Source organism: Amblyomma americanum, chromosome 5, assembly GCF_052857255.1.
Source record: "Amblyomma americanum isolate KBUSLIRL-KWMA chromosome 5, ASM5285725v1, whole genome shotgun sequence".
Classification (NCBI taxonomy): domain Eukaryota; kingdom Metazoa; phylum Arthropoda; class Arachnida; order Ixodida; family Ixodidae; genus Amblyomma; species Amblyomma americanum.
Window position 1 is genome coordinate 20,330,486 of NC_135501.1, and position 24,304 is coordinate 20,354,789.

A 24,304-nucleotide genomic window follows, 5' to 3' on the forward strand; every position below is an offset into this window, starting at 1 on the left:
CCTCATTCTTCAAGGATTGAAATTCTTTTCTGAATTCGCTCACTTCATCACATGTATCAACACAATATTTTACACTGTCTTTAAGTTATCTCAACTCAGTGCAAATGTTCCGTTTGAAGGCTTGAAGCTGTTTAGACAGTTCCTTTATCTTCTTGGCATCAGCTTTCTCACCCATTCTCGATAGAGTCAAACCACAGCAATCCAAGCACACAAAAAGACAGTAAATTGCGTCCGTATAAACAATGCTGAATCATCTTTACCACTCCTACGAAGTGGGGTGCCGCAGGGTAGTGTCCTAGGCCCGCTATTATTAAACCTATATAATAATGATATAGTACATATCTATCAATCAGCCAAATGCTTTATCTATGCCGATGACTGTAGCCTCATTTTTAACGGTAAAGTTTCAAATTACCCGGTCCTTCATTGCAACAGAATGCTCTAAAAACTGGCATGTTGGCCTCAGTCTAACCATATTATAAATAATCCCACAAAGACTAGAGCTTCACTGTTTAGACCAAGAAATAATAAAATATTTACATTACAAAATTCGACCCGTTGTACGAATCACCATATCGCAATAGTAGATGAACATAAGGCTCTTGGTGTTACTCTTAACTCTGACATAAGCTGGGATCGCCCCCGCCAAAATGTGTGCAAGAAGCTCTCTGGGCTAGCAGGCACTCTCTCCTGGTGCAGAAATATCTTAGCTGAAGAAATTAAACTTCAGTTATACCATGCGTTATTCGCACCTCAGATAAATTACCGTTGTCTTATTTGGAGCTCAACAACAAAATAAAATATCCATAAAATCAGTGTGCTTCAGAAAAACGTTTTGAGTTATTTGGCGAACGCAGACATGCAGACAAACACAAAGAACCTATTCCTGAAGTACGGCATCATTATATTCATGCACAGTTATGAACATCACTTATTAAAACGGGTCCATTTCTTTTCCGCACAATCTGCAAATTTTGTTAAATTTTCTTAAACTTGTGGCATGATTACAGCAACGAACAACAAATCTGTGAATTAGAAACCCTCCATATTGGTCAGTTGTCTATTTTTGCACCCAACACAAGCTTCAGTCATTAAAACATAAGCTACCATCACTCCTTTTTCAGAGCGTTTTTATTCCAACAAAGAATTTTTTTTAAAATTTGCAATCTGAGTTGAAACGATCGCGTCACCCTTATATGCTGAAAGCTGTAATTGGTTCGTGAGTTTTGATTATGATTTTTCAAATAGATTCCATAGTCCTGTGTTTGTACACTTCTGTATTATAACAGATTCTTTTATCATGGTGTGTTTCTTTGATACAATTATCATTGTACATCTTCTTTCATATTTGTTTACTGCGTAGTTTTTATCGTTTCCTGACATGCGTTGGCTGGTGTACTGTACTATGGCCCCTGGGCCTCGTCAAGTTGCTGAGTGCAACTTTTAGCCCAGGGAACCTTCAGAGTTGTGTCTGGGACCGCTCTGAAAATAAAAAAAACTGAATTGAACTTGAATTCAAATAAAAACATTGTATAACTGAAGTTGAAAATAAAACTAGCGGAGAAGGCGATAGGGATACATATGTTCACCTCAAATTATATTGCAACTTATAAAAGCACTTCACGTATGAGACCGGTACACGAGGTTATCAATATGTCGCACGATTCTGTTTTGAAGTGTAATTATTTTTCCAATGTTTCCCTTTTTCGTTATAGGCCATATTAGGCCACAGTAATTAGTATGTGAAGAAAATAGTGCATGATAAATTTGGATTTTCGCCTGTGGTGGAAGATGTCTGTAATACGACAAGACTACCGTCACAGCGGCTAATTTTTTACAGACATCTTCTATGTGTTTATGCCACCCTACATTTGCAGAAAATGTACCAGCGAGAATTTTATGCTCATTCATTGTATTAAAATAAAATAAAAAATTAATCTTCGCGGCCTTGATATCGGACAGCATGACGTCTTTCGACTAACTTATTTTGGGCACAAAATATGACTACTTTCGTCTTCTTAGAATTTATTCCAATGCAATGCAAATTTGATCAAGGATATAATTTGTCAGGTATTTGATTACATTTGACGATTAAATCTTCTGCATTATGACCCCACATTAATATGCTGCTCTCGTCCGCATATACGACCAATTTTACATTTGAATCAATGTTCACAATATTATTGACACACACACAGATATATATATATATATATATATATATATATATATATATATATATATATATATATATATATATATATATATATATACATACTGTGACGACCCCCCATAATGCGCAGGTCCACACGGGACAGAGAGGCAAAGAGACACCGTATGGCTCAGTTTAAACAAACAGATATATTCAATAATTATACATGATTATGATTCAGAGGCTGGGGCGTCCGAGCTTACGTGCCGACGACTTCATGGGGACGATGGAGGGGCTCCGGAGTTGAGCTCGAACGGTTGCTGGCAGAAGCTGCACGCCGTCGGGCTTCGGCGCTGAAGGCCCCCTTGGCGAACGATGTCGTCTTCCGTACTCCTTGTCGATTTTTATATCCTCTTATCCCCACATTCCCTAGGGTGAGGACGCCCACGCCGGAGTGGGAGGGGCCTAGGGCTTTCACTTGGGCACACAAACACACCATTGCACTTATGGTCTCGCCCCCGTCACGTGTTGAGTCCGTGGGAAAGAAGGTTGTCGTCGAGGTAGCGTCGGCTGTGGTAGACTGTCTCTGGCCCGCTGACGGTTCCCGGGGGTCACCGACCTCCGTTCTCCATCAAATGACACTCGCCACTCAAGGCCGGAACGCGAGGTCATTAAAAGGCCGGGAAAGTGGTTCCTTGTCCTGGGATGTGCTCGGGAGGGTTGGTGATGATACCCGCCGTCTTGTCACGGGGCCAGGCCCGCCGAAATGAGGCCCCTTTGTACCCGGGACGGCCACGGCAATTGGGGAAGACAACGCCCGTCTCCCCGCGGCGGCGGCGGCGGCGTTCGACACGTGCCGACACTATGGAAAGGGGATCCGGCTGTGCTTAAACCCCTTCGTTTTGGTCGTTCACTCTCAACGAGTATGGCTCGGTAATTGATGATGCCGCTGTCACCTGGGTCGTCTCCGTGCGGTCCATGGCGGAAGGCCCGAAAGCAATCCCACTCAAGTTGCTTGCAGCCATATACAGTAGAAACATGTGTGCTCGCTGCTTCCAAAACGAGACCGGCTGTCGCCGATCTCCTCTCTTCCGGATGAATTGTTTTCCCTTGAGTGCTTTTGCCGCCACAAAGAACGTCACAATACACACGAAGGAAGCCATCAGTCACCGAAACCAAGGTGCATAGGGGAATGTTTCTAATTTTTTTTAAAATTTGCAGTGCCAATCAATTTGTTTAAAGAAATTTACTTATAAAGCAGCAGAAAAAACAACCTTGCCGCCCGTGGGATCCGTACCCAGGACCTGCGAATATTGCGTCGGGTGCTATACCAACTGAGCTACGGTGACGGCTGTCCAATCTGCTGCTTTCGTGGGTATTTATATTTTTGCGTGTAAGCGAACCTTGAGAGTTTTCACCAGCGCCACCCTCGTCCATAGCGGTGGGCGAAGCACGTCCTGTAATACCGCGGGTATGACGTAGAATGCCATCTAACGGCGAGGGCGGAAACTGCGAGATCCCTCTTATGCTACTTATGGCATCAAGACTGCCAGAACCGAGGCCACCGTTATGCTATTAGCAGACAAGGCAAATGAAATGAGAGACTCGTTTGACAAACACATGAAGAAAGCCAACAGTCACCAAAACCAAGGTGCACAGGCTATTGTTTCTATTTTTTTCAATTTGTAGTGCCAATCAATTTGTTTAAAGAAAATTGCTTATAAGGCAGCTGAAAAAACAACCATGCCGCCGGTGGGATCCGAACCCACTCATTAAAGCTGCGAACTGGGCGAGTTGGTATTGATTAATATTTGAACAGCGCAATAAAACTACGGGACACAACGAAGAAAGGACACCACAAGCGCTGCGCAACCAGATTTTTAATTCACGTCAAAGCATCTTAAATACTAAGAACGCCAAACACAAACAAGAGAGAAAACCAAAAGAAAACGACAAAAAGCTGCTAATCATGCCCACAACGGTGACAATCAGCACGAGCGCGAGACTACATATCTTGGCCGGATAAGAACATCATCTCTTTATCAGTTAGTGTGACAGAAGGATCACTAATGCAGCTAACAGGTTCCAAGCGGATGTGAAAAGCCTCCAAAATTTCCCGCGTTAGGCTGTCATTATGTTTTCCTTTGATGACGGTGTTAGACAACAGAGGGATGCAAGTACCTTCTCTCCAGTGACGGCAAGGTTACAAGAAGACCCATTATCTCGGGACCTGTGGTGCTCACTAAGACGAGCGTTGATGCAACGTCCTGTCTGGCCAATATAACTCACCCCGCAAGTGCACGGAATTCTGTAGACAACCCCCACATTACAGGGCACAAGAGGGCTCTTATGGTTGGTCTGACAAAACCCACTCTTTTTCTTTGCGGTTGTTGCCTTAGCCTTCTCTTCCACCTGCCTGCAAACACCTCTAAGTTTTCTAGGCGCTGAAAAGACCACCTCAACATCGTATCTCGCCGCAACATTCTTTAAACCATGCCTCACATCATGTGTGTAAGGCACCACCACAAACTTCTTTTTTCCTGTTTTGGCTTATCCCCTCTCTTGATCCATCTAAGAAGCTTATTGCTTTCCTTGAAGATCATATGAGATGGGTAACCGCAAGATTTTAATCGGCCAACATGACGAAAAATGATTTCGTTGATTATTTCAAGACATGACTTGTTCATGGTAGATTTCAGGCTTGAAAAAAATGCCATTTTTTACCAGTTTTGTATAGCCTGATTGGAAATTTAGATAAGACTTGGTAGAGCGAGGGAAGTATTCCCAACAGACATGACGCTCTTCCAACGACAGTCTTAAGTCCAGAAATTGAAGTACATCTTCTTTAGGAAGTTCAGTCGTTTAAGATATTCTCTTCGCGCATTCTCTGAAAACCTTCAGTACATCTACCACGCTACGCGTCAAGTAACCCTTCTTAACAAAAACAATATAATCATCGACATACCGAAAAATCCTCAAAACCAACCCGTCACATCTACTGTATATGGATCTGTCTACCCTGGCAAGGAAGATATTGGCTAACACAGGTGCTACTTTAAATTCTATGCACACTCCATCATTCTGCACAAACGATTTGCCTTTCTATTCAATGACATTTGAACGGAGGTAAAAAGACAGAATCTCTAAGAAGGTCTCAAGGGATACACCACATCTAGCAATAAAATCAATTTCATTGTTGTGATCAGCGGTGCACATTTTTACACTTTTCATGAGCTCATCATGCGGTAGAGAATAATATAGATTTTGCACATCAAAGCTGAAAGCATCACACCTTCCCGGGTTATTGGATTTTAGGAAGTCAACCATAGCACCGGAATTAGAGATGTAAAAAGGGTCCTTAATTATCAAACACGACCAATGCTTTTGAAGATAGCTAGACACGAAGAACTGCCAAGTGCCGTGCTCAGACACAATAGATCTGAAGGGAACATTGTTCTTATGCGTCTTTGCAGAAAAGAAAACCTGAAGGAGCGATCCTTTTGCGCTCTTAACAGAAGCCGCGAGGCATTGCAAGTTCTTCTCTTCCAAAAGATGAAGGGCACTTGCCTTGACTTTGTTTGCTCTGAAAGCTAACAAAGCGCTTGTGGTTTCCTTTGTTCGATGTGGCCCGTAGTTTTATTGCACTGTTCAAACATGAATCCGAACCCACGACCTCCGAATATCGCATCCGGTGCTATACCAACTGAGCTACGGTGAAGGCTGTCCAATCTGCAGCTCTCGTGGGTATTTATGTTTATTGGGTGTAAGCGAACCTTGAGAGTGTTCACCAGCGCCACTCTCGTCCATTGCGGTGGACGTAGCCCGTCTTGTAATACCGCGGGTATGACGTAGAATGTCATTTAACGGCGAGGGCGGAAACTGCGAGAGCCCTCTTATGCTACCTATGGCATGAAGACTGCCAGAACCGAGACCCTCGTTAAGCTATTAGCACACAAAGCAAATGAAATGAGGGGCTCGTTATACAAACATATGATGGAAGCCAACAGTCACCGAAACCAAGGTGCATAGGGGAATGTTTCTAACTTTTAAAATTTGTATAGTGCCACTCAATTTGTTTAAAGAAAATTACTTATAAAGCAGCTGGAAAAACAACCATGCCGCCGGTATATTCAACAAAGCTACAACATTAAGCACTCATAAAAATGAAGTGTTTAGTATTTCGTTGATCGCCCAATTAACAACTCTCTCCTGCAGCAACTCCATCCGCCGACTGCAATTATACTCGTCTTAAGCAATCCTAGTATCACTAGAAAATGCGTATGACTGCAACTATGGCTACTAAATCGAGCGAGTAATTTCACTCACACAAATCAAGAGCCATTTGTTCGAAGACGGCTTGATTGCCCGTCCTATCCTAAAAGCCAGTAAGGGCAGTTGCTCCCGTTAACCTTGTTATTTCACAAAAGTGATAATACTGCTTTGCCTATAATAAACATTTTTGGCCAACGTTAGCCTCCCTTGCAGGCTCATGGCGTACCCCGAACTTCGCACCTGATTAAAGTTTTGAACGAGGTAGAGATAGGCTTCTGCCGCGAGAGAAGCGTATCCTTTGCTGACGGCCAGGTGGTAAGTCCCAATGCACGAATCTGCTTCCAAGTTCCGCTCTAACATCTGGATGCAGTGATCGCGAATCTTCGGTATCTGTAGAAGGAAACATTGCACGCATTTTCTATGTAGTTCCGTACATTATCGCATACACTGTGAAGTGTACAAATATTGATAGCAGAAGCATAAAAAATAGCACAAAAGCACTAACAATACATCACATATGCCTTGTTCTTGTTTAATGTCTAAAAGTACTAGAAAAGAAAGCTCCCTGATAGCAAATATTTTGACAAAACCCTTGACCAGAAAAACAGCTTTTTGCGATCTGACTAGATCGAGGCAGCGCTGACACAAAATCTCTCAAGCGAAAATTTTCAGATGATTCAGTGCTGCCTCCTGTGCTTAGAAAAGTGTTTGGATAGTTTTATACACGCCAAAAAAAAAACGCCTCATCAGTCCCAACATACTAAGTACCAACAGCAGCGTGTGCTTTTGAGGCCTATCGTTGAGGCAACTTGTGGTCTGCCCTACAAACGTTCCGTTCTAACAGGCAATAATGAAAACCTCCCAGGGGTCACCGGTGATATAAATTGCGAATAAACAACAATAAACAAGTAGATATAGTAGAAAATAAAAACAATGAAAAAACGATAAAGGACCATTTACCACTTGGCTTCGAAATGACTTTTTCGCTGGCATTAGCGACACGCGGAAACAGCACGCGAAAATGGATACTTACTTAAATTGAAAGTAATAAAAACTGGGCTGATAAGCTAATGTAAGCTTCCAAATTATTTTGAGAAATTTTGTCATTCTGCTAAGGACAATGCGTTCAGTTGAAAGTCGATTTCGTGAGTGTCCCATTTTTAACGCACAGTATTCAATAATATTGTAGTCAAATTTTGAGGAGAATCCCGCAAGGTGGAGTAGATCTGTAATAAGAGAATAATTACTCGGCATCCACCCAAGCGCAGAAATACGGCTACACAGGAAGGCTATACACAAGCTTGCCGTCCCGATTAGCTCAGTTGGTAGAGCGAGTGCTCCGGTGAAGCTGTGCTCACGGGTTCGAACTGCGGACCAGGACAAATTTTTCTTGAACTACGAAGTTTCTGAAGAAGCTGCATAGCTTTCCTTTGTAGCCTTGGTTTCATCATTTGTAGCCGTTATTCATTAGAACCAATATAATGCAACGTTTTTAATATATTATAATGCAAAAATTTTAAGTTAAATAAAAAATATAGGCGACAACTCCTTTCTTTATATATCAATTCAGTTTGGACACCTTTAGGCAATATTTGAATTCCAGAAATCTTAAAAGGGCAATAGAGCAAATTAACCCGTCTAGCTGCACACAGTTACTAAGGCGTTAGGAAAACGCAACATAAGTAGTAAGGAAAATTTTCATCATCGAGTTCTTTCTCTCTATATGCACATTTTAATCGAACAATCACAGATTTAAAACGCTTTACATTTCATAATGCTTAAGGCTTTTGCGGCGAAATTGCTAAACCCGAATAGTTTCTTGCTGTTCGATCAAAATAACTGTTTGCGTATAACCACAGAGGTCAGATTGCAGGCCCTGAAAATTCTATTTTTCGTTCTGTCGGGATATGAGATCTTTTCCTTTGCGAAGCTAAAAAACAGTGGTGTTCAATTTTAAGAAAGCAAAATACATCGAATAATTGAAAAATACAGTTGATTACTTTTTCTCACTACATTTGCCCATCAGAGATATATATTTCGTTGAAAACAAACATTGTTATGAATTAAAATTACCGTTCTTACTTTAGTTCACCCTTATTGTGCACCGTCTTCAAGATTAGGTTTTACGGATTTAAAAAATACCAAGAGCAATGAGCAAACGTAATTTCAGAGGTTACGCAAACAGGCGGACACAGTACGCAAAAATTGTCATTGTAACCTGAGTAAGTACAATTCCTTAATTAACTTCTCATTAAATGCAGTTAGCGTGCTTTTTTTATTCAGAAATATGAAGCAGCGGCATTGGATGACATACTAATCTGCATAGCTTTAATAACGTGCATCTGTCTCGAGTTATGCAGGTCTAAATTTCAGCCCAAACCATGTAATTACGCATACCAGACCGCGTCACTCACCATGAAGCTCCTCTGTGGTGTCACGCAGCTGTTGCGTATGAGTTCCCGCATAAGAAGACTGTGGAATTACAGGTTATGATAGGAACTTTTCGTTCTTGGCCAGAGATACTGGAGGATCGCTGCACCGGTGGCGTGGAGGTAGAGCTTTTTATAAGCGGTTGCTCCTAGAAGGAGCGATGGGACGTGCGACCCCATTAGACTCCACATGCGGTCGTTCGCGGCGGTGCCACACTGAGTCTCATCACGCAAGAGCTTCATGCCAAGCGCCGCGATTTCACATGCGCAATTAGACGGATAAGGCTGAAGATTTAGACGAGCATATCTCAGGAGGCGGGCGCGTTACTAAAATTGCACAGAAAAAGTGACGGTCGCTTTGTCTAGTTAGGCGAAGTCCGACTCAGGTGCGCTGGCGCTGTGTGGCCATTGTTTCGCACTGTTTATCGACCACCTGCCACCTAAGACTGAGACTACCTGGGAAGCGAAGGCAGCAGGGAGCTCGAGACAAGACGGCGAAACTGCTACCGCTAGATTGTCCAAGGCTGGGGAAGTACCAAATAACACAATCCAGCTGCGTGATGGTGCCGCTAGAGTAGTTAGTTAAGTGGGTGGAAATTATCATATATATATATATATATATATATATATATATATATATATATATATATATATATATATATATATATATATATATATATATATATATATATATATATATATATTAGCAGACAAGTTAAATGAAATGAGGGGCCCGTTTGACAAATTTATGAAGGGAGCTAACAGTCACCGAAACCAAGGTGCATAGGGGAACGTAAATTTTTTTTTTTATGTGTTATGCTTATCAGTGGGATAATAATACTTGGATTAATAAATAGCTTAAAGAAAATTACTTATAAAGCAGCAGAAAAAACAACCATGCCGCCGGTGGGATCCGAACCCACGACCTCCGAATATCGCGTCCGGTGCTCTTACCAACTGAGCTACGGCGACGGCTGTCCAATCTGCTGCTCTCGTGGGTATTTAAGTTTACTGGGTGTAAGCGAGCCTTGAGAGTGTTCACCAGCGCCACCCTCGACCATAGCGGCGGACGTAGCACGTCCTGTAATACCGCGAGAGTGACGTAGAACGTCATCTAACGGCGAGGGCGGATACTGTGCGAGAGCCCTCTTATGCTACCTATGGCCTCAACACTGCCAGAACCGAGACCCTCGTTAAGCTATTAGCAGACAAGTTAAATGAAATGAGTCACCGAAACCAAGGTGCATAGGGGAACGTTAATTTTTTTTTATGTGTTATGCTTATCAGTGGGATAATAATACTTGGATTAATAAATAGCTTAAAGAAAATTACTTATAAAGCAGCAGAAAAAACAACCATGCCGCCGGTGGGATCCGAACCCACGACCTCCGAATATCGCGTCCGGTGCTGTTACCAACTGAGCTACGGCGACGGCTGTCCAATCTGCTGCTCTCGTGGGTATTTAAGTTTACTGGGTGTAAGCGAGCCTTGAGAGTGTTCACCAGGGTCTCGGTTCTGGCAGTGTTGAGGCCATAGGTAGCATAAAAGGGCTCTCGCACAGTTTCCGCCCTCGCCGTTAGATGACGTTCTACGTCACTCTCGCGGTATTACAGGACGTGCTACGTCCGCCGCTATGGTCGAGGGTGGCGCTGGTGAACACTCTCAAGGCTCGCTTACACCCAGTAAACTTAAATACCCACGAGAGCAGCAGATTGGACAGCCGTCGCCGTAGCTCAGTTGGTAAGAGCACCGGACGCGATATTCGGAGGTCGTGGGTTCGGATCCCACCGGCGGCATGGTTGTTTTTTCTGCTGCTTTATAAGTAATTTTCTTTAAGCTATTTATTAATCCAAGTATTATTATCCCACTGATAAGCATAACACATAAAAAAAATAAAAAAAAAATTTAACGTTCCCCTATGCACCTTGGTTTCGGTGACTCATTTCATTTAACTTGTCTGCTAATAGCTTAACGAGGGTCTCGGTTCTGGCAGTGTTGAGGCCATAGGTAGCATAAGAGGGCTCTCGCACAGTTTCCGCCCTCGCCGTTAGAGGACGTTCTACGTCACTCTCGCGGTATTACAGGACGTGCTACGTCCGCCGCTATGGTCGAGGGTGGCGCTGGTGAACACTCTCAAGGCTCGCTTACACCCAGTAAACTTAAATACCCACGAGAGCAGCAGATTGGACAGCCGTCGCCGTAGCTCAGTTGGTAAGAGCACCGGACGCGATATTCGGAGGTCGTGGGTTCGGATCCCACCGGGGGCATGGTTGTTTTTTCTGCTGCTTTATAAGTAATTTTCTTTAGGCTATTTATTAATCCAAGTATTATTATCCCACTGATAAGCATAACACATAAAAAAAAAAATTAACGTTCCCCTATGCACCTTGGTTTCGGTGACTGTTAGCTCCCTTCATAAATATATATATATATATATATATATATATATATATATATATATATATATATATATATATATATATATATATATATATATATATATATATATATATATATATATATATATATATATATATATATTAGCAGACAAGTTAAATGAAATGAGGGGCCCGTTTGACAAATCCATGAAGGGAGCCAACAGTCACCGAAACCAAGGTGCATAGGGGAACGTTAATTTTTTTTTTTTTTTATGTGTTATGCTTATCAGTGGGATAATAATACTTGGATTAATAAATAGCTTAAAGAAAATTACTTATAAAGCAGCAGAAAAAACAACCATGCCGCCGGTGGGATCCGAACCCACGACCTCCGAATATCGCGTCCGGTGCTCTTACCAACTCAGCTACGGCGACGGCTGTCCAATCTGCTGCTCTCGTGGGTATTTAAGTTTACTGGGTGTAAGCGAGCCTTGAGAGTGTTCACCAGCGCCACCCTCGACCATAGCGGCGGACGTAGCACGTCCTGTAATACCGCGAGCGTGACGTAGAACGTCATCTAACGGCGAGGGCGGAAACTGTGCGAGAGCCCTCTTATGCTACCTATGGCATCAAGACTGCCAGAACCGAGACCCTCGTTAAGCTATTAGCAGACAAGTTAAATGAAATGAGGGGCCCGTTTGACAAATCCATGAAGGGAGCCAACAGTCACCGAAACCAAGGTGCATAGGGGAACGTTAATTTTTTTTTTTTTTATGTGTTATGCTTATCAGTGGGATAATAATACTTGGATTAATAAATAGCTTAAAGAAAATTACTTATAAAGCAGCAGAAAAAACAACCATGCCGCCGGTGGGATCCGAACCCACGACCTCCGAATATCGCGTCCGGTGCTCTTACCAACTGAGCTACGGCGACGGCTGTCCAATCTGCTGCTCTCGTGGGTATTTAAGTTTACTGGGTGTAAGCGAGCCTTGAGAGTGTTCACCAGCGCCACCCTCGACCATAGCGGCGGACGTAGCACGTCCTGTAATACCGCGAGCGTGACGTAGAACGTCATCTAACGGCGAGGGCGGAAACTGTGCGAGAGCCCTCTTATGCTACCTATGGCATCAAGACTGCCAGAACCGAGACCCTCGTTAAGCTATTAGCAGACAAGTTAAATGAAATGAGGGGCCCGTTTGACAAATCCATGAAGGGAGCCAACAGTCACCGAAACCAAGGTGCATAGGGGAACGTTAATTTTTTTTTTTATGTGTTATGCTTATCAGTGGGATAATAATACTTGGATTAATAAATAGCTTAAAGAAAATTACTTATAAAGCAGCAGAAAAAACAACCATGCCGCCGGTGGGATCCGAACCCACGACCTCCGAATATCGCGTCCGGTGCTCTTACCAACTGAGCTACGGCGACGGCTGTCCAATCTGCTGCTCTCGTGGGTATTTAAGTTTACTGGGTGTAAGCGAGCCTTGAGAGTGTTCACCAGCGCCACCCTCGACCATAGCGGCGGACGTAGCACGTCCTGTAATACCGCGAGCGTGACGTAGAACGTCATCTAACGGCGAGGGCGGAAACTGTGCGAGAGCCCTCTTATGCTACCTATGGCATCAAAACTGCCAGAACCGAGACCCTCGTTAAGCTATTAGCAGACAAGTTAAATGAAATGAGGGGCCCGTTTGACAAATCCATGAAGGGAGCCAACAGTCACCGAAACCAAGGTGCATAGGGGAACGTTAATTTTTTTTTTTATGTGTTATGCTTATCAGTGGGATAATAATACTTGGATTAATAAATAGCTTAAAGAAAATTACTTATAAAGCAGCAGAAAAAACAACCATGCCGCCGGTGGGATTGCCGCGAATATTTGCAGTGTTGGTTCGTTTTTCAAATCTGCCACGACACCACTTTATCGCTTTGCGACGCAAGACGCGACTAGATTTATCTCGATTGATCGCAGCCAGGCAAAGCTGATTCTACGTTGTTCCGGAATGTTCTAGTAACTTTGCGCCCTTTATCTCGAATGTTCGCTATCAGCTTTAAATTGAGCACAGCCGACAGCGGTGGGCATTCTGTTCGACGACCGCCGAGCACGCTTGTCGCTTCGCCGCCGCCGAGTGATTCAGTCCATTTTGGGTGCAAGTCAGCCCAATAAACAGTTCTTTTAGAAGACCCTTTCGTCCGTCTTCATCGCTGCTTCGACTGCCGTCACCACTACGTGACATCTGGTGGAGGTGCGGGGTTGCTTCCATGTTCCGGACGCCCCCTTCAAGTCGTGAACCCAGCCCTAAGCGCTTCACACCCGAGGACGAACCAGCACCTCAGCGAGCCAGCTGACGTCTCCAGGGAGAGGAGCCTGAGTTCGGGAAACTGCCGGACCGCACCAGACAGCGAAAAGACGCGGCTACCAGCACTGCAACCTCGCCAAAGATGTCGACACCGATCATACTGCAGCAGCCGCTGGTGCCGCCAACTTTCAATGGATCCCTAGGCGAAGACCCTGAAGAATGGTTGGACCAATTTGAGCGCGTGGCGTCATTCAACAAGTGGGATGATGCGGCAAAGATTGGACACGTTTTTTTCTCATTGGATGGCTCCGCACGCACGTGGTACGAAAACTACGAGTCGTCCCTTACGACATGGGAGCTATTCAAGACAGAACTATTGAAGGTATTCACCAGTGTCGTGAGGAAAGAAAGAGTCGAACGACTCCTCGAGTCCAGGATCCAGCTTCCGAATGAGCCCGTCCGCAGTTACGTCGAGGAGATGAAGCGCCTATTTCGCCGCGCCGATCCCGGGATGACCGAGAAAAAGAAAGTTCAGTTTTTAATGCGCGGCGTAAAAGAACAACTTTTTGCAAGCCTCGTCCACCAGCCGCCAAAAACAGTCGAGGAGTTTATGCAAGAAGCCTGCACGATTGAGAAGACCCTCGACGTTCGAGCTCGGCAGTACAATCGCCCTTCCTCTGCCTGTGCAATCCGTTCGGACACGCCGGCCACCACCAGCGACAGCTTGCGGGAAGTTATCCGCGAAATCGTCCGAGAGGAGCTACGCCGATTACTGCCATCTTCCCCACAGCCACAAGCAGCGACTCTGATGGATGTGGTACGGAAAGAAATGCAACAGGCACTTGGCACCCCGACGGCCACAGAACCCCAGGCCATGACCTACGCCGCTGCAGTAAGTACTGCTCAGCCCCAGCGACAACCCCCACGTCCTCCCCGAGATGAGCCAATCGTTCCACAACGCCACCTCCCAGCCCCCGCCCGCCCAGCCTATGACCGACGCTCAAGCCCCAGGAAATGCGACGCCTGGAGGATTTCCGACAACCGGCCGTTGTGCTTCCATTGCGGTGAGACCGGCCATATTCTTCGTCACTGCCCGCACCGACGTATCGGTCTTCCGAGGATTTGCCGTTAACGCCCCATGACCCCGCTTCGGACAACTTCCGCACGAAATTGACGAGTCCCTGCGTCGAGAAGAGTACACGCCGAACCGCTTTTCGCGCTCACCATCGCCGACAACCTCGCGCTTTGCGTCGCCACGCCGCAGCTACGCAGCCGCGGTACGAGGAAGGTCTCCCAGCCCCCGTAGGGGAAACTAAAGGCAGCAACCTCTGGAGGTGAGGTTGCTCACGAGCTAAACGCCGAAGATCCTCCACCGACCACGCCCCATGAAGACGCTGCACCCGCGACGCCGCATGAAGAACTGACACTCGCTGCACCGACGCCGTACACAATGAGAACCTCGACCACGACGCAAGCTACCTTGAAATCGACGCCGCCACCCAGAGGAGCTTCGACCACACGCCCAACCCGTGACTCGCATACGCGACGAAGCCGTGACCCGACGCCGAGAGCGACATGCAATGCAAGAGCCAGGACCTCCGACCTAGAAGTGACTATCGACGGCCGGAAAGTTACCGCTCTAGTCGACACAGGAGCCGATTACTCGGTGATGAATGGAACATTCGGTGCGCAGCTCAGAAAAGTCACAACGACTTGGGACGGCCCACAAATTAGCACCGCTGGGGGCCACCTCATAACGCCATCAGGACGATGCACAGCGCGAGTGACTGTCAAAGGACATACCTATCCTGCGACCTTTGTTGTGATACCGCAATGCTCCCGCGAAGTGATCTTGGGTATGGATTTCCTTAATGAGCATCAGGCGATCATCGACCTGCGATCCAAGCTGATCACGCTTTCGACGAACAAATTCATCGCTTCGATGAAAACTCGGGAAAATCACGTTGCCCTAAGTGTCCTGGAGGAAGAAGTGAGCGTCCCACCCCGTTCAAGCGTTATCGTGACCGTAGGCGCCACGAAAGCCATAAACACTGAAGCCATCATCGAGGGGAACATGCAGTTGCTACTAGACCGAGGAATCAGCATCGCAAGAGGCATAGCACATTTCCGCAATGGCCAGGCCGAAGTACTGCTGACTAACTTCAGCGAAGAATACCGGCATATTAACAGAGGAACGACGATTGCTTTCTACGACGAAATATCTGACGTACGAGACTCCTTCGCCCTCTCCGACCCCTCCGCAGAAGATCCGCCTGACCAAGAGAACTCGCCCAATTTCGACATCAACCCAGCCCTGCCCCGGAACAGACAAGACCAGATCCGCAATCTGCTTCAAAACTACAGTGAGTGCTTTTCGACATCGCCGAAGGTGCGACAGACGCCAATTGCCAACCATCGCATTATAACGGATCAACACCTCCGACCTCTCAGTCAAAGCCCCTACCGTGTGTCTCCGCGAGAACGACAAGCCATCCGGGACCAAGTCGAAGAAATGCTTCACGACGACGTCATCCTGCCTTCAAACAGCCCATGGGCGGCACCGGTTGTTCTAGTGAGAAAGAAAGACGGCGCACTTCAATTCTGCGTGGATTACCGCCGTTTGAACAACATAACAAAGAAGGACGTTGTGGAGTTCGCTGACCATTCCGCGAACTCGTTGGTCTTGTGTTCGCAAGGAAGGCCGCTCCAGGGGGGTCGGAAATCCCCAACAAAGGGGCCCGTCCCGTCCCTGCCTCCCCTTCGTGCGGCGGACGTCCTCGTTTACGCCGCGCCGTCACGGGGATGACCCGCCGGGAAAAACGCTAACCATGTACAGCTGCCGACATGTGGTTGTTAAGGGCTTGACGAGGTTTCGGGGGCGCACGAGATACGGCTGAGTATTAGCTGAGTGACCGGAAACCCACTATTCCCGTAACGACTGTGTTCGTCTCGTGCGGTGTATTCTGTAAACACTTAAGGGATCGTTTTGTCGCGTGTGCGAAAGAGATAGGAAAGTGGTAACGGCTGGGCCGTGGGTGCCTTGGGAGAGGGTGGTCGCGTTTGTGCTGTTTGTCTATTTGATTGCAACCTCTCCTTTCCCAAATGTTTAATCAGCACTCTTTCCCCAATCTGTGATTATTTGGCGGAAATCCTTATTTTCCTTTCCCTAACCACTGATTAGCGAGATGGGTCGTTTGTGATCTTATTGGTTGCTGTCCCCGCTAAGGGCGGAGACAGAGGGTTTAAAACCAAGCGCTCTGGGTTGAGCGGGGCTGAATTCGTCTGATCCATGATTTAGTCATGTAAATAGTTTTCTCCTTGCTTTGGTTCTTCTCGTTTTTTGACCTATGTTGCAAATAAATAGTTAACCTTCTCCTTTCCTTGAGTAATGTGAATGTTTGCGAGTAGAACCACCGGGTCATCAAGAAACCCCGATTTCTTCATCAAGTAGTTTCCTCTCATCGCCACCGGAAGGGGAAACTCAACTGGCGCAGTTGACAGGATCGCAACTTCTTTCTACTCAAGGCATTGGACGGAAGGTGAGAACAACAAGTCAGTGGACAAGCTGTTTGTCCTAAAGGAGAAAATGTGAAGCTGCGTCGCAAGACTAACGTCGAAAGCTTCAGGATCAGGGGTCGAGTTCGAGAGGACGTCGGAGGCTCAAGTCAGCTAGGAGCTGAAGGAGCCGGGCAACAACAAGCCATCGAGGGTTCGAGTCAGCGAGCTGCTGAAAAGAACCAGGCGTCCACACCGAACGGGTTCGAGTCAGCGAGCTGCTGAAAAGTAACCAGGCGATCAAGTCAATCCAGTCAAACGAGGCAGAATTCAGCGAGCTGCTGAGAGATCCAGAGCTCAAGTCGTCCGCATCGAGGAGACTGTCGTCATCACGGAGGACGACGAGATCACCGGGGCAGAGAGCAACCAGTAAGGTAGGAGACCTTTCTGCTTTCTCCGAATTCACCTTGTTGGTGTAGTGTTTACGTGCTAGAAACGATAGCACGGAAAACGGAGATGGCAGCCGTACGGTATGATCAGGAGGGCAGGATGCGACGCGTTGAGTAGGAGGAGGCTGAACAGCTAAGTGAAATTGAAAATTTGAAACTGCAAATTGAGCTGGAAACGAGAAAATTGGCACAAATGCAGATGAAATTAAGGCAGGGGACGAAAGTCGATAGCGAGGCCTTATTCGCAGCACTTCAATGTTTTAACTGCATGAAATTTGGGCATTCGATGATTGAGTGTTCGAAAAAGCAAGAACAAGATATTCCCGCGGTGAGGAGAGAGGTGTGTGAGCTAGTAGCTCAGGTGGAGGTACCGGTGCCTGATAAACCAAGTTCCCAGTCGGAGATGGCTGTTGATAAGGTCAGTCAACCAGATAGGGTAGACGACCTGGCATGCCGCAACATGGAATCCGAAGGTCAAAATTCTGAAGCCTGTGTGGATTCAGGGACCGAAATTACAAAATGGCAGTGTGCGGCTCTCCAAAGAGCACAAGCTGATCTAACGTTGTGTGCCGTGCCAGAACAGATCGCTGAAGGCATAGAGGCGTTAGTCACACCTGTGAAGCATTCGCTGTCAGAGCGAGCACATATAGAGCAGACCAAAGAGGGGCAGGAGTGTACTTCTCGTGAACAAGCGTTCAGTGTTGCCCAAGAGCAGGTCGGCGCTAGCTCTGAGGCAGCGGGAACGCGCGAGGAAGATGTAAATCAGAATCTGATAGCGGGCACACTCCTTGCAGGTGATGGTAAACACGCTGCCAAAAATGAGTTGGTTAGCAAGCTGTAGCTGACACTGTGCGCAGTGACAGTAGATGTAGCTGCAGGTGTAGGGAAGTAGATAACACTTGAGACGCCCGCGCTGCTAGAGCAGCCAGAAAAGGTGCAGCTGCAGGAAGAAAATGAGAAATCTGATGTCAAAGAGCATTACAAAATTCCGCGCGAATCCGTTAGTGACAAACCTGAGGCTTCAGTAGAGCTTCAAGCAGATTCGGAAGCTGCAAATGTCTCTGCAGCAGATTGGGAGTTAACAGCGACAGCTGCAAAGAGTTTCACAGCAGGTAGGGAACTCGGAGATCCGGAAACTGCATTCATCCCTGTAAGTCTAAACATGAAGCATGATACCTCATTACCAGAAGTGCGGAACCAAGCTGGTCAAGGTAACTGTGGGGCAATATTGCTTTAGGAGATGGTTTTTCTTCATGAGAACATCGGCTGCAAGCTCTGCAAAGAGCTAGCCTCACCTGAAACCCGATGTGAAGCTGCATGCGAAGTAGCAGATCTGAGAACTAACTTTAGTGCGAGATTCAGAGAACGGGAGAATGCAGACGCAATGACAGCAGCAATCTTTGTAGAGTTCAGGGAGCTGGTGAGCTCTGTCGATTTTGAGCAAGCTGACAATGCAAATCCGAAAGCGGCGGCAGCCTTTGCAACCGGCGATGTGCCGGATAATTCGAAATGTAGAGCCAATCTGGTTGACGAAGCTAAAAACAAACATAAGCTTCAGTTTCGAGATGTAGGCGGCTAGAAATCATTTCTGCCAATTTAGTGCACCGATCTGACACGGTGAATTCTGGAATGTGCAGATTGGTGTCCTAACCTTGCGTGCACGGAACGAATTGAGGCTGTGTATGTGTCTGCGCAGTGCTGCTTGGAACCTTGTGGCCGGACTTTAATGTCACACCGACAGCAAATGTCCGCGTGACATTTTTGGTTGGGAGGTGTGGAGCTCGCTGACCATTCTGCGAACTCGTTGGTCTTGTGTTCGCAAGGAAGGCCGCTCCAGTGGGGTCGGAAATCCCCAACAAAGGGGCCCGCCCGTCCCTGCCTCCCCTTCGTGCGGTGGACGTCCTCGTTTACGCCGCGCCGTCACAGGGATGACCCGCCGGGAAAAACGCTAACCATGTACAGCTGTCGACATGTGGTTGTTAAGGGCTTGACGAGGTTTCGGGGGCGCACGAGATACGGCTGAGTATTAGCTGAGTGACCGGAAACCCACTATTCCCGTAACGACTGTGTTCGTCTCGTGCGGTGTATTCTGTAAACACTTTAGGGATCGTTTTGTCGCGTGTGCGAAAGAGATAGGAAAGTGGTAACGGCTGGGCCATGGGTGCCTTGGGAGAGGGTGGTCGCGTGTGTGCTGTTGGTGTATTTGATTGCAACCTCTCCTTTCCCAAATGTTTAATCAGCACTCTTTCCCCAATCTGTGATTAGTTGGCGGAAATCCTTATTTTCCTTTCTCTAACCACTGATTGGGGAAAGAGGATTTAATTCACGACGTTCCGGCTGGAGGACCAGCCTGTTTCGAGTGTATATATATATATAAAGTTGCGACCCTATTAACCACTATAGCGGCGCCGTAACGTGGCCGGAATGTGTTTTCTCCTTCACAATGCCCGAAGCAGGCTTTATTGCCAGCCATTGCCCTCCAGTACGAAAGCGACAATCCTGGTTGCAAGTTAGAGTGATGACTTCAAAGAGCACATGGCTTGAGGCCCGACACGTGGGCGATCTCTATGCCACCATAGCAAAGATCAGTAAAAGGTGAAGCGGGATGCGACACGATAGTTAACAGGGGACGTTTGTTCAATCACTCTATAGGGACGATTATAGAGGATCATAAGTTTTTTGCATAACCTTGGTGTGCACACTGGTGTCCACAGTAAAACCCCATCGGCTGCGTAATAAGAAACTGCATGGTGGACAATGTCATATCTGCGTTTCCGGGGGGCCTGGCAAGCGAAGGTGTTCAGTCGAGCAAGTTCGTGGCAGTGGGCGATGCGGGAAGTAAATTGTTCGTTAGAACGTGCTGAAGAGGAGGCTGGAACAGAAAAAAAAAGATGTTTCCGAGACCAAAGTAAGGGAGCGGCCATAAACGAAGAAAAATAGAGTAGCGGGTTGTTCGTTGCAGCGCCGTACTGTAGGCAAAAGGTAACAAATGCTAGTAGGGATTCCCATTTGGTGTGGTCGGGTGGTATGTGGGTGGAAAGCATGTCCGAAAGGGTCCGGTGGAAAACTTTCGGTGGTATTCGAGGCATAAAGAACTTGCTGCAAAAAGGCGGAGATAAAAGCCTTGTCACGGTCGCTGAGAAGAACTCGAGGAGATCTGTGGCGCAGAAGAATGGCGTGCTTAAAAATTGGGCGATCTCTGCAACACAGCCTCGAGAAAGAGCGGCAGTTTCTGCGTATTGGGTGAGGTGGTCCACGGCGGTGACTATCAAGCGATTCCACGCAGTTGTCAAGATCACAGGTCCGTATAGGTCGATGTCGACAACGTCGAACGGAGTGAATTGGCAAGGAAGAGTTTGTAGGAGGCCCGCAGAAATGGAAGCATTCGGTGAGGCCATTGGTTTGGGAGTGATAATTCTACTACTACTACTACTACTACTACTAATAATAATAATCAATCAATCAATCAATCAATCAATCTTTATTTTTCGGTGCCCAGGAACAACCCAAAGGTCTTGGTGCTGGTACACCATTCACACGCACAAAATGTAAATTTATTTCACTACAAAGGAAGACACTCAGGGGAGGTAATGCAGCAGTCAAGGCGATAGAAAAAAAAAGACATATAAACTAGGCGTGAAAGCAAGCATGAAGCAAAAAAGCGAAAACAAGAAAACAGCGAGAACAGCAGTAAATGAAAACAGCTAGAACAGGCAACAGACATATAAATAACTAATGAAACAATAAACAATGAGAATGAACTACCGATAACAGCCAAGTACAGCATATAGCAAAATACAAACAAGAATAAAGTCAATACTAATATGAACGAATATGAAACCTCTGAAATACAAGCTAGAAATACAATCATACACAATAAGAAACGTAATTAGTGAACGCGTTACAGACAATCAGGCGTGAGTATACAGTATTAAAGAAATAATATTAATGAAAACAAGTACACGTGATGAACAATTAAGGAGAGAAAAAATAATATAATACCGGTGCAAACGCACAAGTGTAGTAAAGACAAAATGCATGAAAGGGGAAGTTATGTATGAGAAAAAGAGGGCTCAAAGTGGAACGTCACGGACATCCAATATAAAGGAAGGGAGAGAATTTTCGAATATATCTAGGTGAGGACAAAGAGAATTAAACAACTTTTGCATTCTGTCCAGAGGGGAGAGGGAGTGCAGGAGCGCAGAAACTTGGAATGGTCTGAATTCCCTTATGCTCTTTTGCGGTACGCGCAAAAGGATACGCGCTAGGAGCTGAGGGCATAGAATGTGACCATGAAGAAGTTTATACAAGAAAATTATATCTGCCCTCACGCGACGGCAGCTAAGAGAAGGAAGCTGCAGTGAGTTACTCCGTCTGGGACGAGAGCTGGAAGTTTTGCAAGAAAACCGATGTTGAAATATGCGTAAAAACTTTAGCTGAACTCTGTCGATTTTTTCACAGTTCGACTGGCAAGTGCCGTTCCAAACAACAGACGCATATTCCAAAAGCGGCAAGCATATGGAGAGTTAGAGCTTTAAGAAAGGAAGTGGGGATCGAAACTCTCTCGAAAGCCTGCAGATGAAGCCGAGTGTACGCATAGCCCGTAGAGCAATGCGTTTTGTATGAGAGGAGAAGCTGAGGCTACAGTCGAAAAGTACGCCGAGGTCATTAATTTCATCAACCCTGGGCAGCGGCCTACCATTCACAGAATAAGAGTAGAGAAGACTGTGCGTTTTACGCGTAAATGAGACAACCTTGGTTTTAGATGAATTGAGAGTGAGCCCATTCTTCAAGCACCAATCAGAGAAGGCGGATATGTCAGATTGAATGACAAGCAATCGTGAAGAGTATGTATTGCCTTGAACATTTTTATATCGTCCGCATAAAGGAGAAATGAGGAGTTTTTGACCACGGAGGAAACGTCATTGATAAAAACAGAGAACAGAAGCGGGCCTAATACCGAGCCCTGAGGAACTCCGCTGGTTGGAGTGTAAACAAATGAGGTCTGTCCATTTACACTGACAAAGCAGGACCGATCAAGAAGATAGTCGCGCAGGAGGGCTACAATTGAAACGTCGATCTCAAACAGCAGAAGCTTTTGAAGAAGTAATGAGTGAGTAACAACGTCGAAAGCTTTGCTCAAATCACAGTACACAGCGTCTACCTGACTCCTCTGAAGGACTTCATCTGATGTATACGTCATAAAAGTCACAAGGTTAGTTGTAGTAGAACGACCTTTTATGAAACCATGCTGATTATGAATGATTACATTTTTGAGGTGGAAGGAAAGTACTTTGTGCAAAGCTAATTCAAAAAGCTTAGAGGTTGCACAAAGAAGAGAAATGGGGCGGTAGTTCGAAACATCAGATTTGTTTCCTGATTTGAAGACAGGGAAAACACGCGACGTTTTCCACACGCGGGGAAAGGCAGAATTTTTCAAACAGTTATTAAATATCGTGGTTAAAACAGGGACGAAGGTACTATTGAAGGCTTTTATTATGGCGGCTGGAATGCCATCAGGTCCAGGGGACAAAGATGGTTTCAAATAGTATTATTATTATTATTATAGTATTATTATTATTATTATTATTATTATTATTATTATTATTATTATTATTATTACAACATGGCGCCCAGTAAGGACGCATGTGTGCCGTGCTCCCGCCCGTTTTTTTTATAAGCAGCAGTTTTTTCGTTGTGCCGACTGCAACAAACGTGTACACGAGAAGTGTGTCACTTGGAGTGACGACGAGCTGCAGCTTTTGAAGCCCGGCTCTCGACCATTCATGTGCAATCTGTGTTTGTTGTCTTGCGGCGGTGCTAAGCCTAGCGACGGTGGCGTGTAAGCGGCTGCATTCCTTTCTTCCACGGCCCACCAGCCCCATCACCCGGCCGACCCGACCGGTTCCCTCCCTTCCTCACCGACCGGCGAACCAGACGGTGCCCTTGCCTCGTTTCGGGCTCTCCTCCTCGACGCACTTGAGGGAATCTCGTTTCTGAGCGACGAGGTCGCCCAGCTGCAGGAGGAGAATGAGCGCCTTCGTGGTGCCAACTCGCGGGCGCTCGCTCTCCAGGCCGAGGTCGTTGCCTCTCTGCGGGCTGATGTTCGCAGCCTACGCGAGGAGCTTGCGAGGCGCCCTGCTTCATCGCAGCGTGATCCGCCTTTCGTCGAGCCCCTGTCCGCGAGCAGTCCTTCCCGTATGTTCCAACCATCCAAGAGCTACTCTGCTGCCCTTCACTGTGGGATGGCACCCGTTGATTTGGCCACCTGCCCGACATCTGTATCTGTTCCCCCACTTATAGTTAATTCGCCTGAGGCGCACAAGAAGCACTGAATCCCAGCCATCACTGGCTCGTCGAGCTCATCCAGTCTGAACGTCGCCAGACCTCAGAAGCGCCCGAAGGCCATTTTCGTCTCCAAGCTGTGCCCCGAGACAACGTCGGCTGATTTAACGAACCATCTGAAGTCCGTGAACGTCACCCCCCTTTCCTGCCGGCGGTTGAAAACGAAATATGACTCCTACTCGTCCTTCTACCTCACAGTCAGCGCGGAATTCTACGATCAACTTGTTGACCCTTCGATGTGGCCTACGGGCTGCATCTTCAAGGCTTTTCGTGGAAACCTCCTGGATGGTATGTTGCATCCTTCCGAGCTGACGGTTGATTGCAGTCAACCCTAACTTGGATATATATTACCAAAATGCCCGAGGTCTTCGGACTAAGGGACCTGTATTTTTTTCCAATGTTTTAGCCTCTTGTTATTCGGCTGTTGTAATTACTGAGACCTGGCTGTCTAGCGAAGTTAACTCAGGTGACTTCTTTC

The 24,304-nt window shown here is 46.4% G+C and overlaps 1 protein-coding gene across 1 annotated transcript in view; it reads right to left on the reverse strand.

The window, feature by feature from the left end:
• Positions 1-24,304, reverse strand: part of LOC144134594 (kelch-like protein 10) — a 677,760-nt gene that overhangs the window by 548,905 nt on the left and 104,551 nt on the right. Inside the window, exon 3 of the mRNA XM_077667481.1 lies at positions 6,665-6,814. Within this exon, the coding sequence (XP_077523607.1) occupies positions 6,665-6,814 (150 nt within the window). The remainder of the gene's footprint in view (positions 1-6,664; positions 6,815-24,304) is intronic.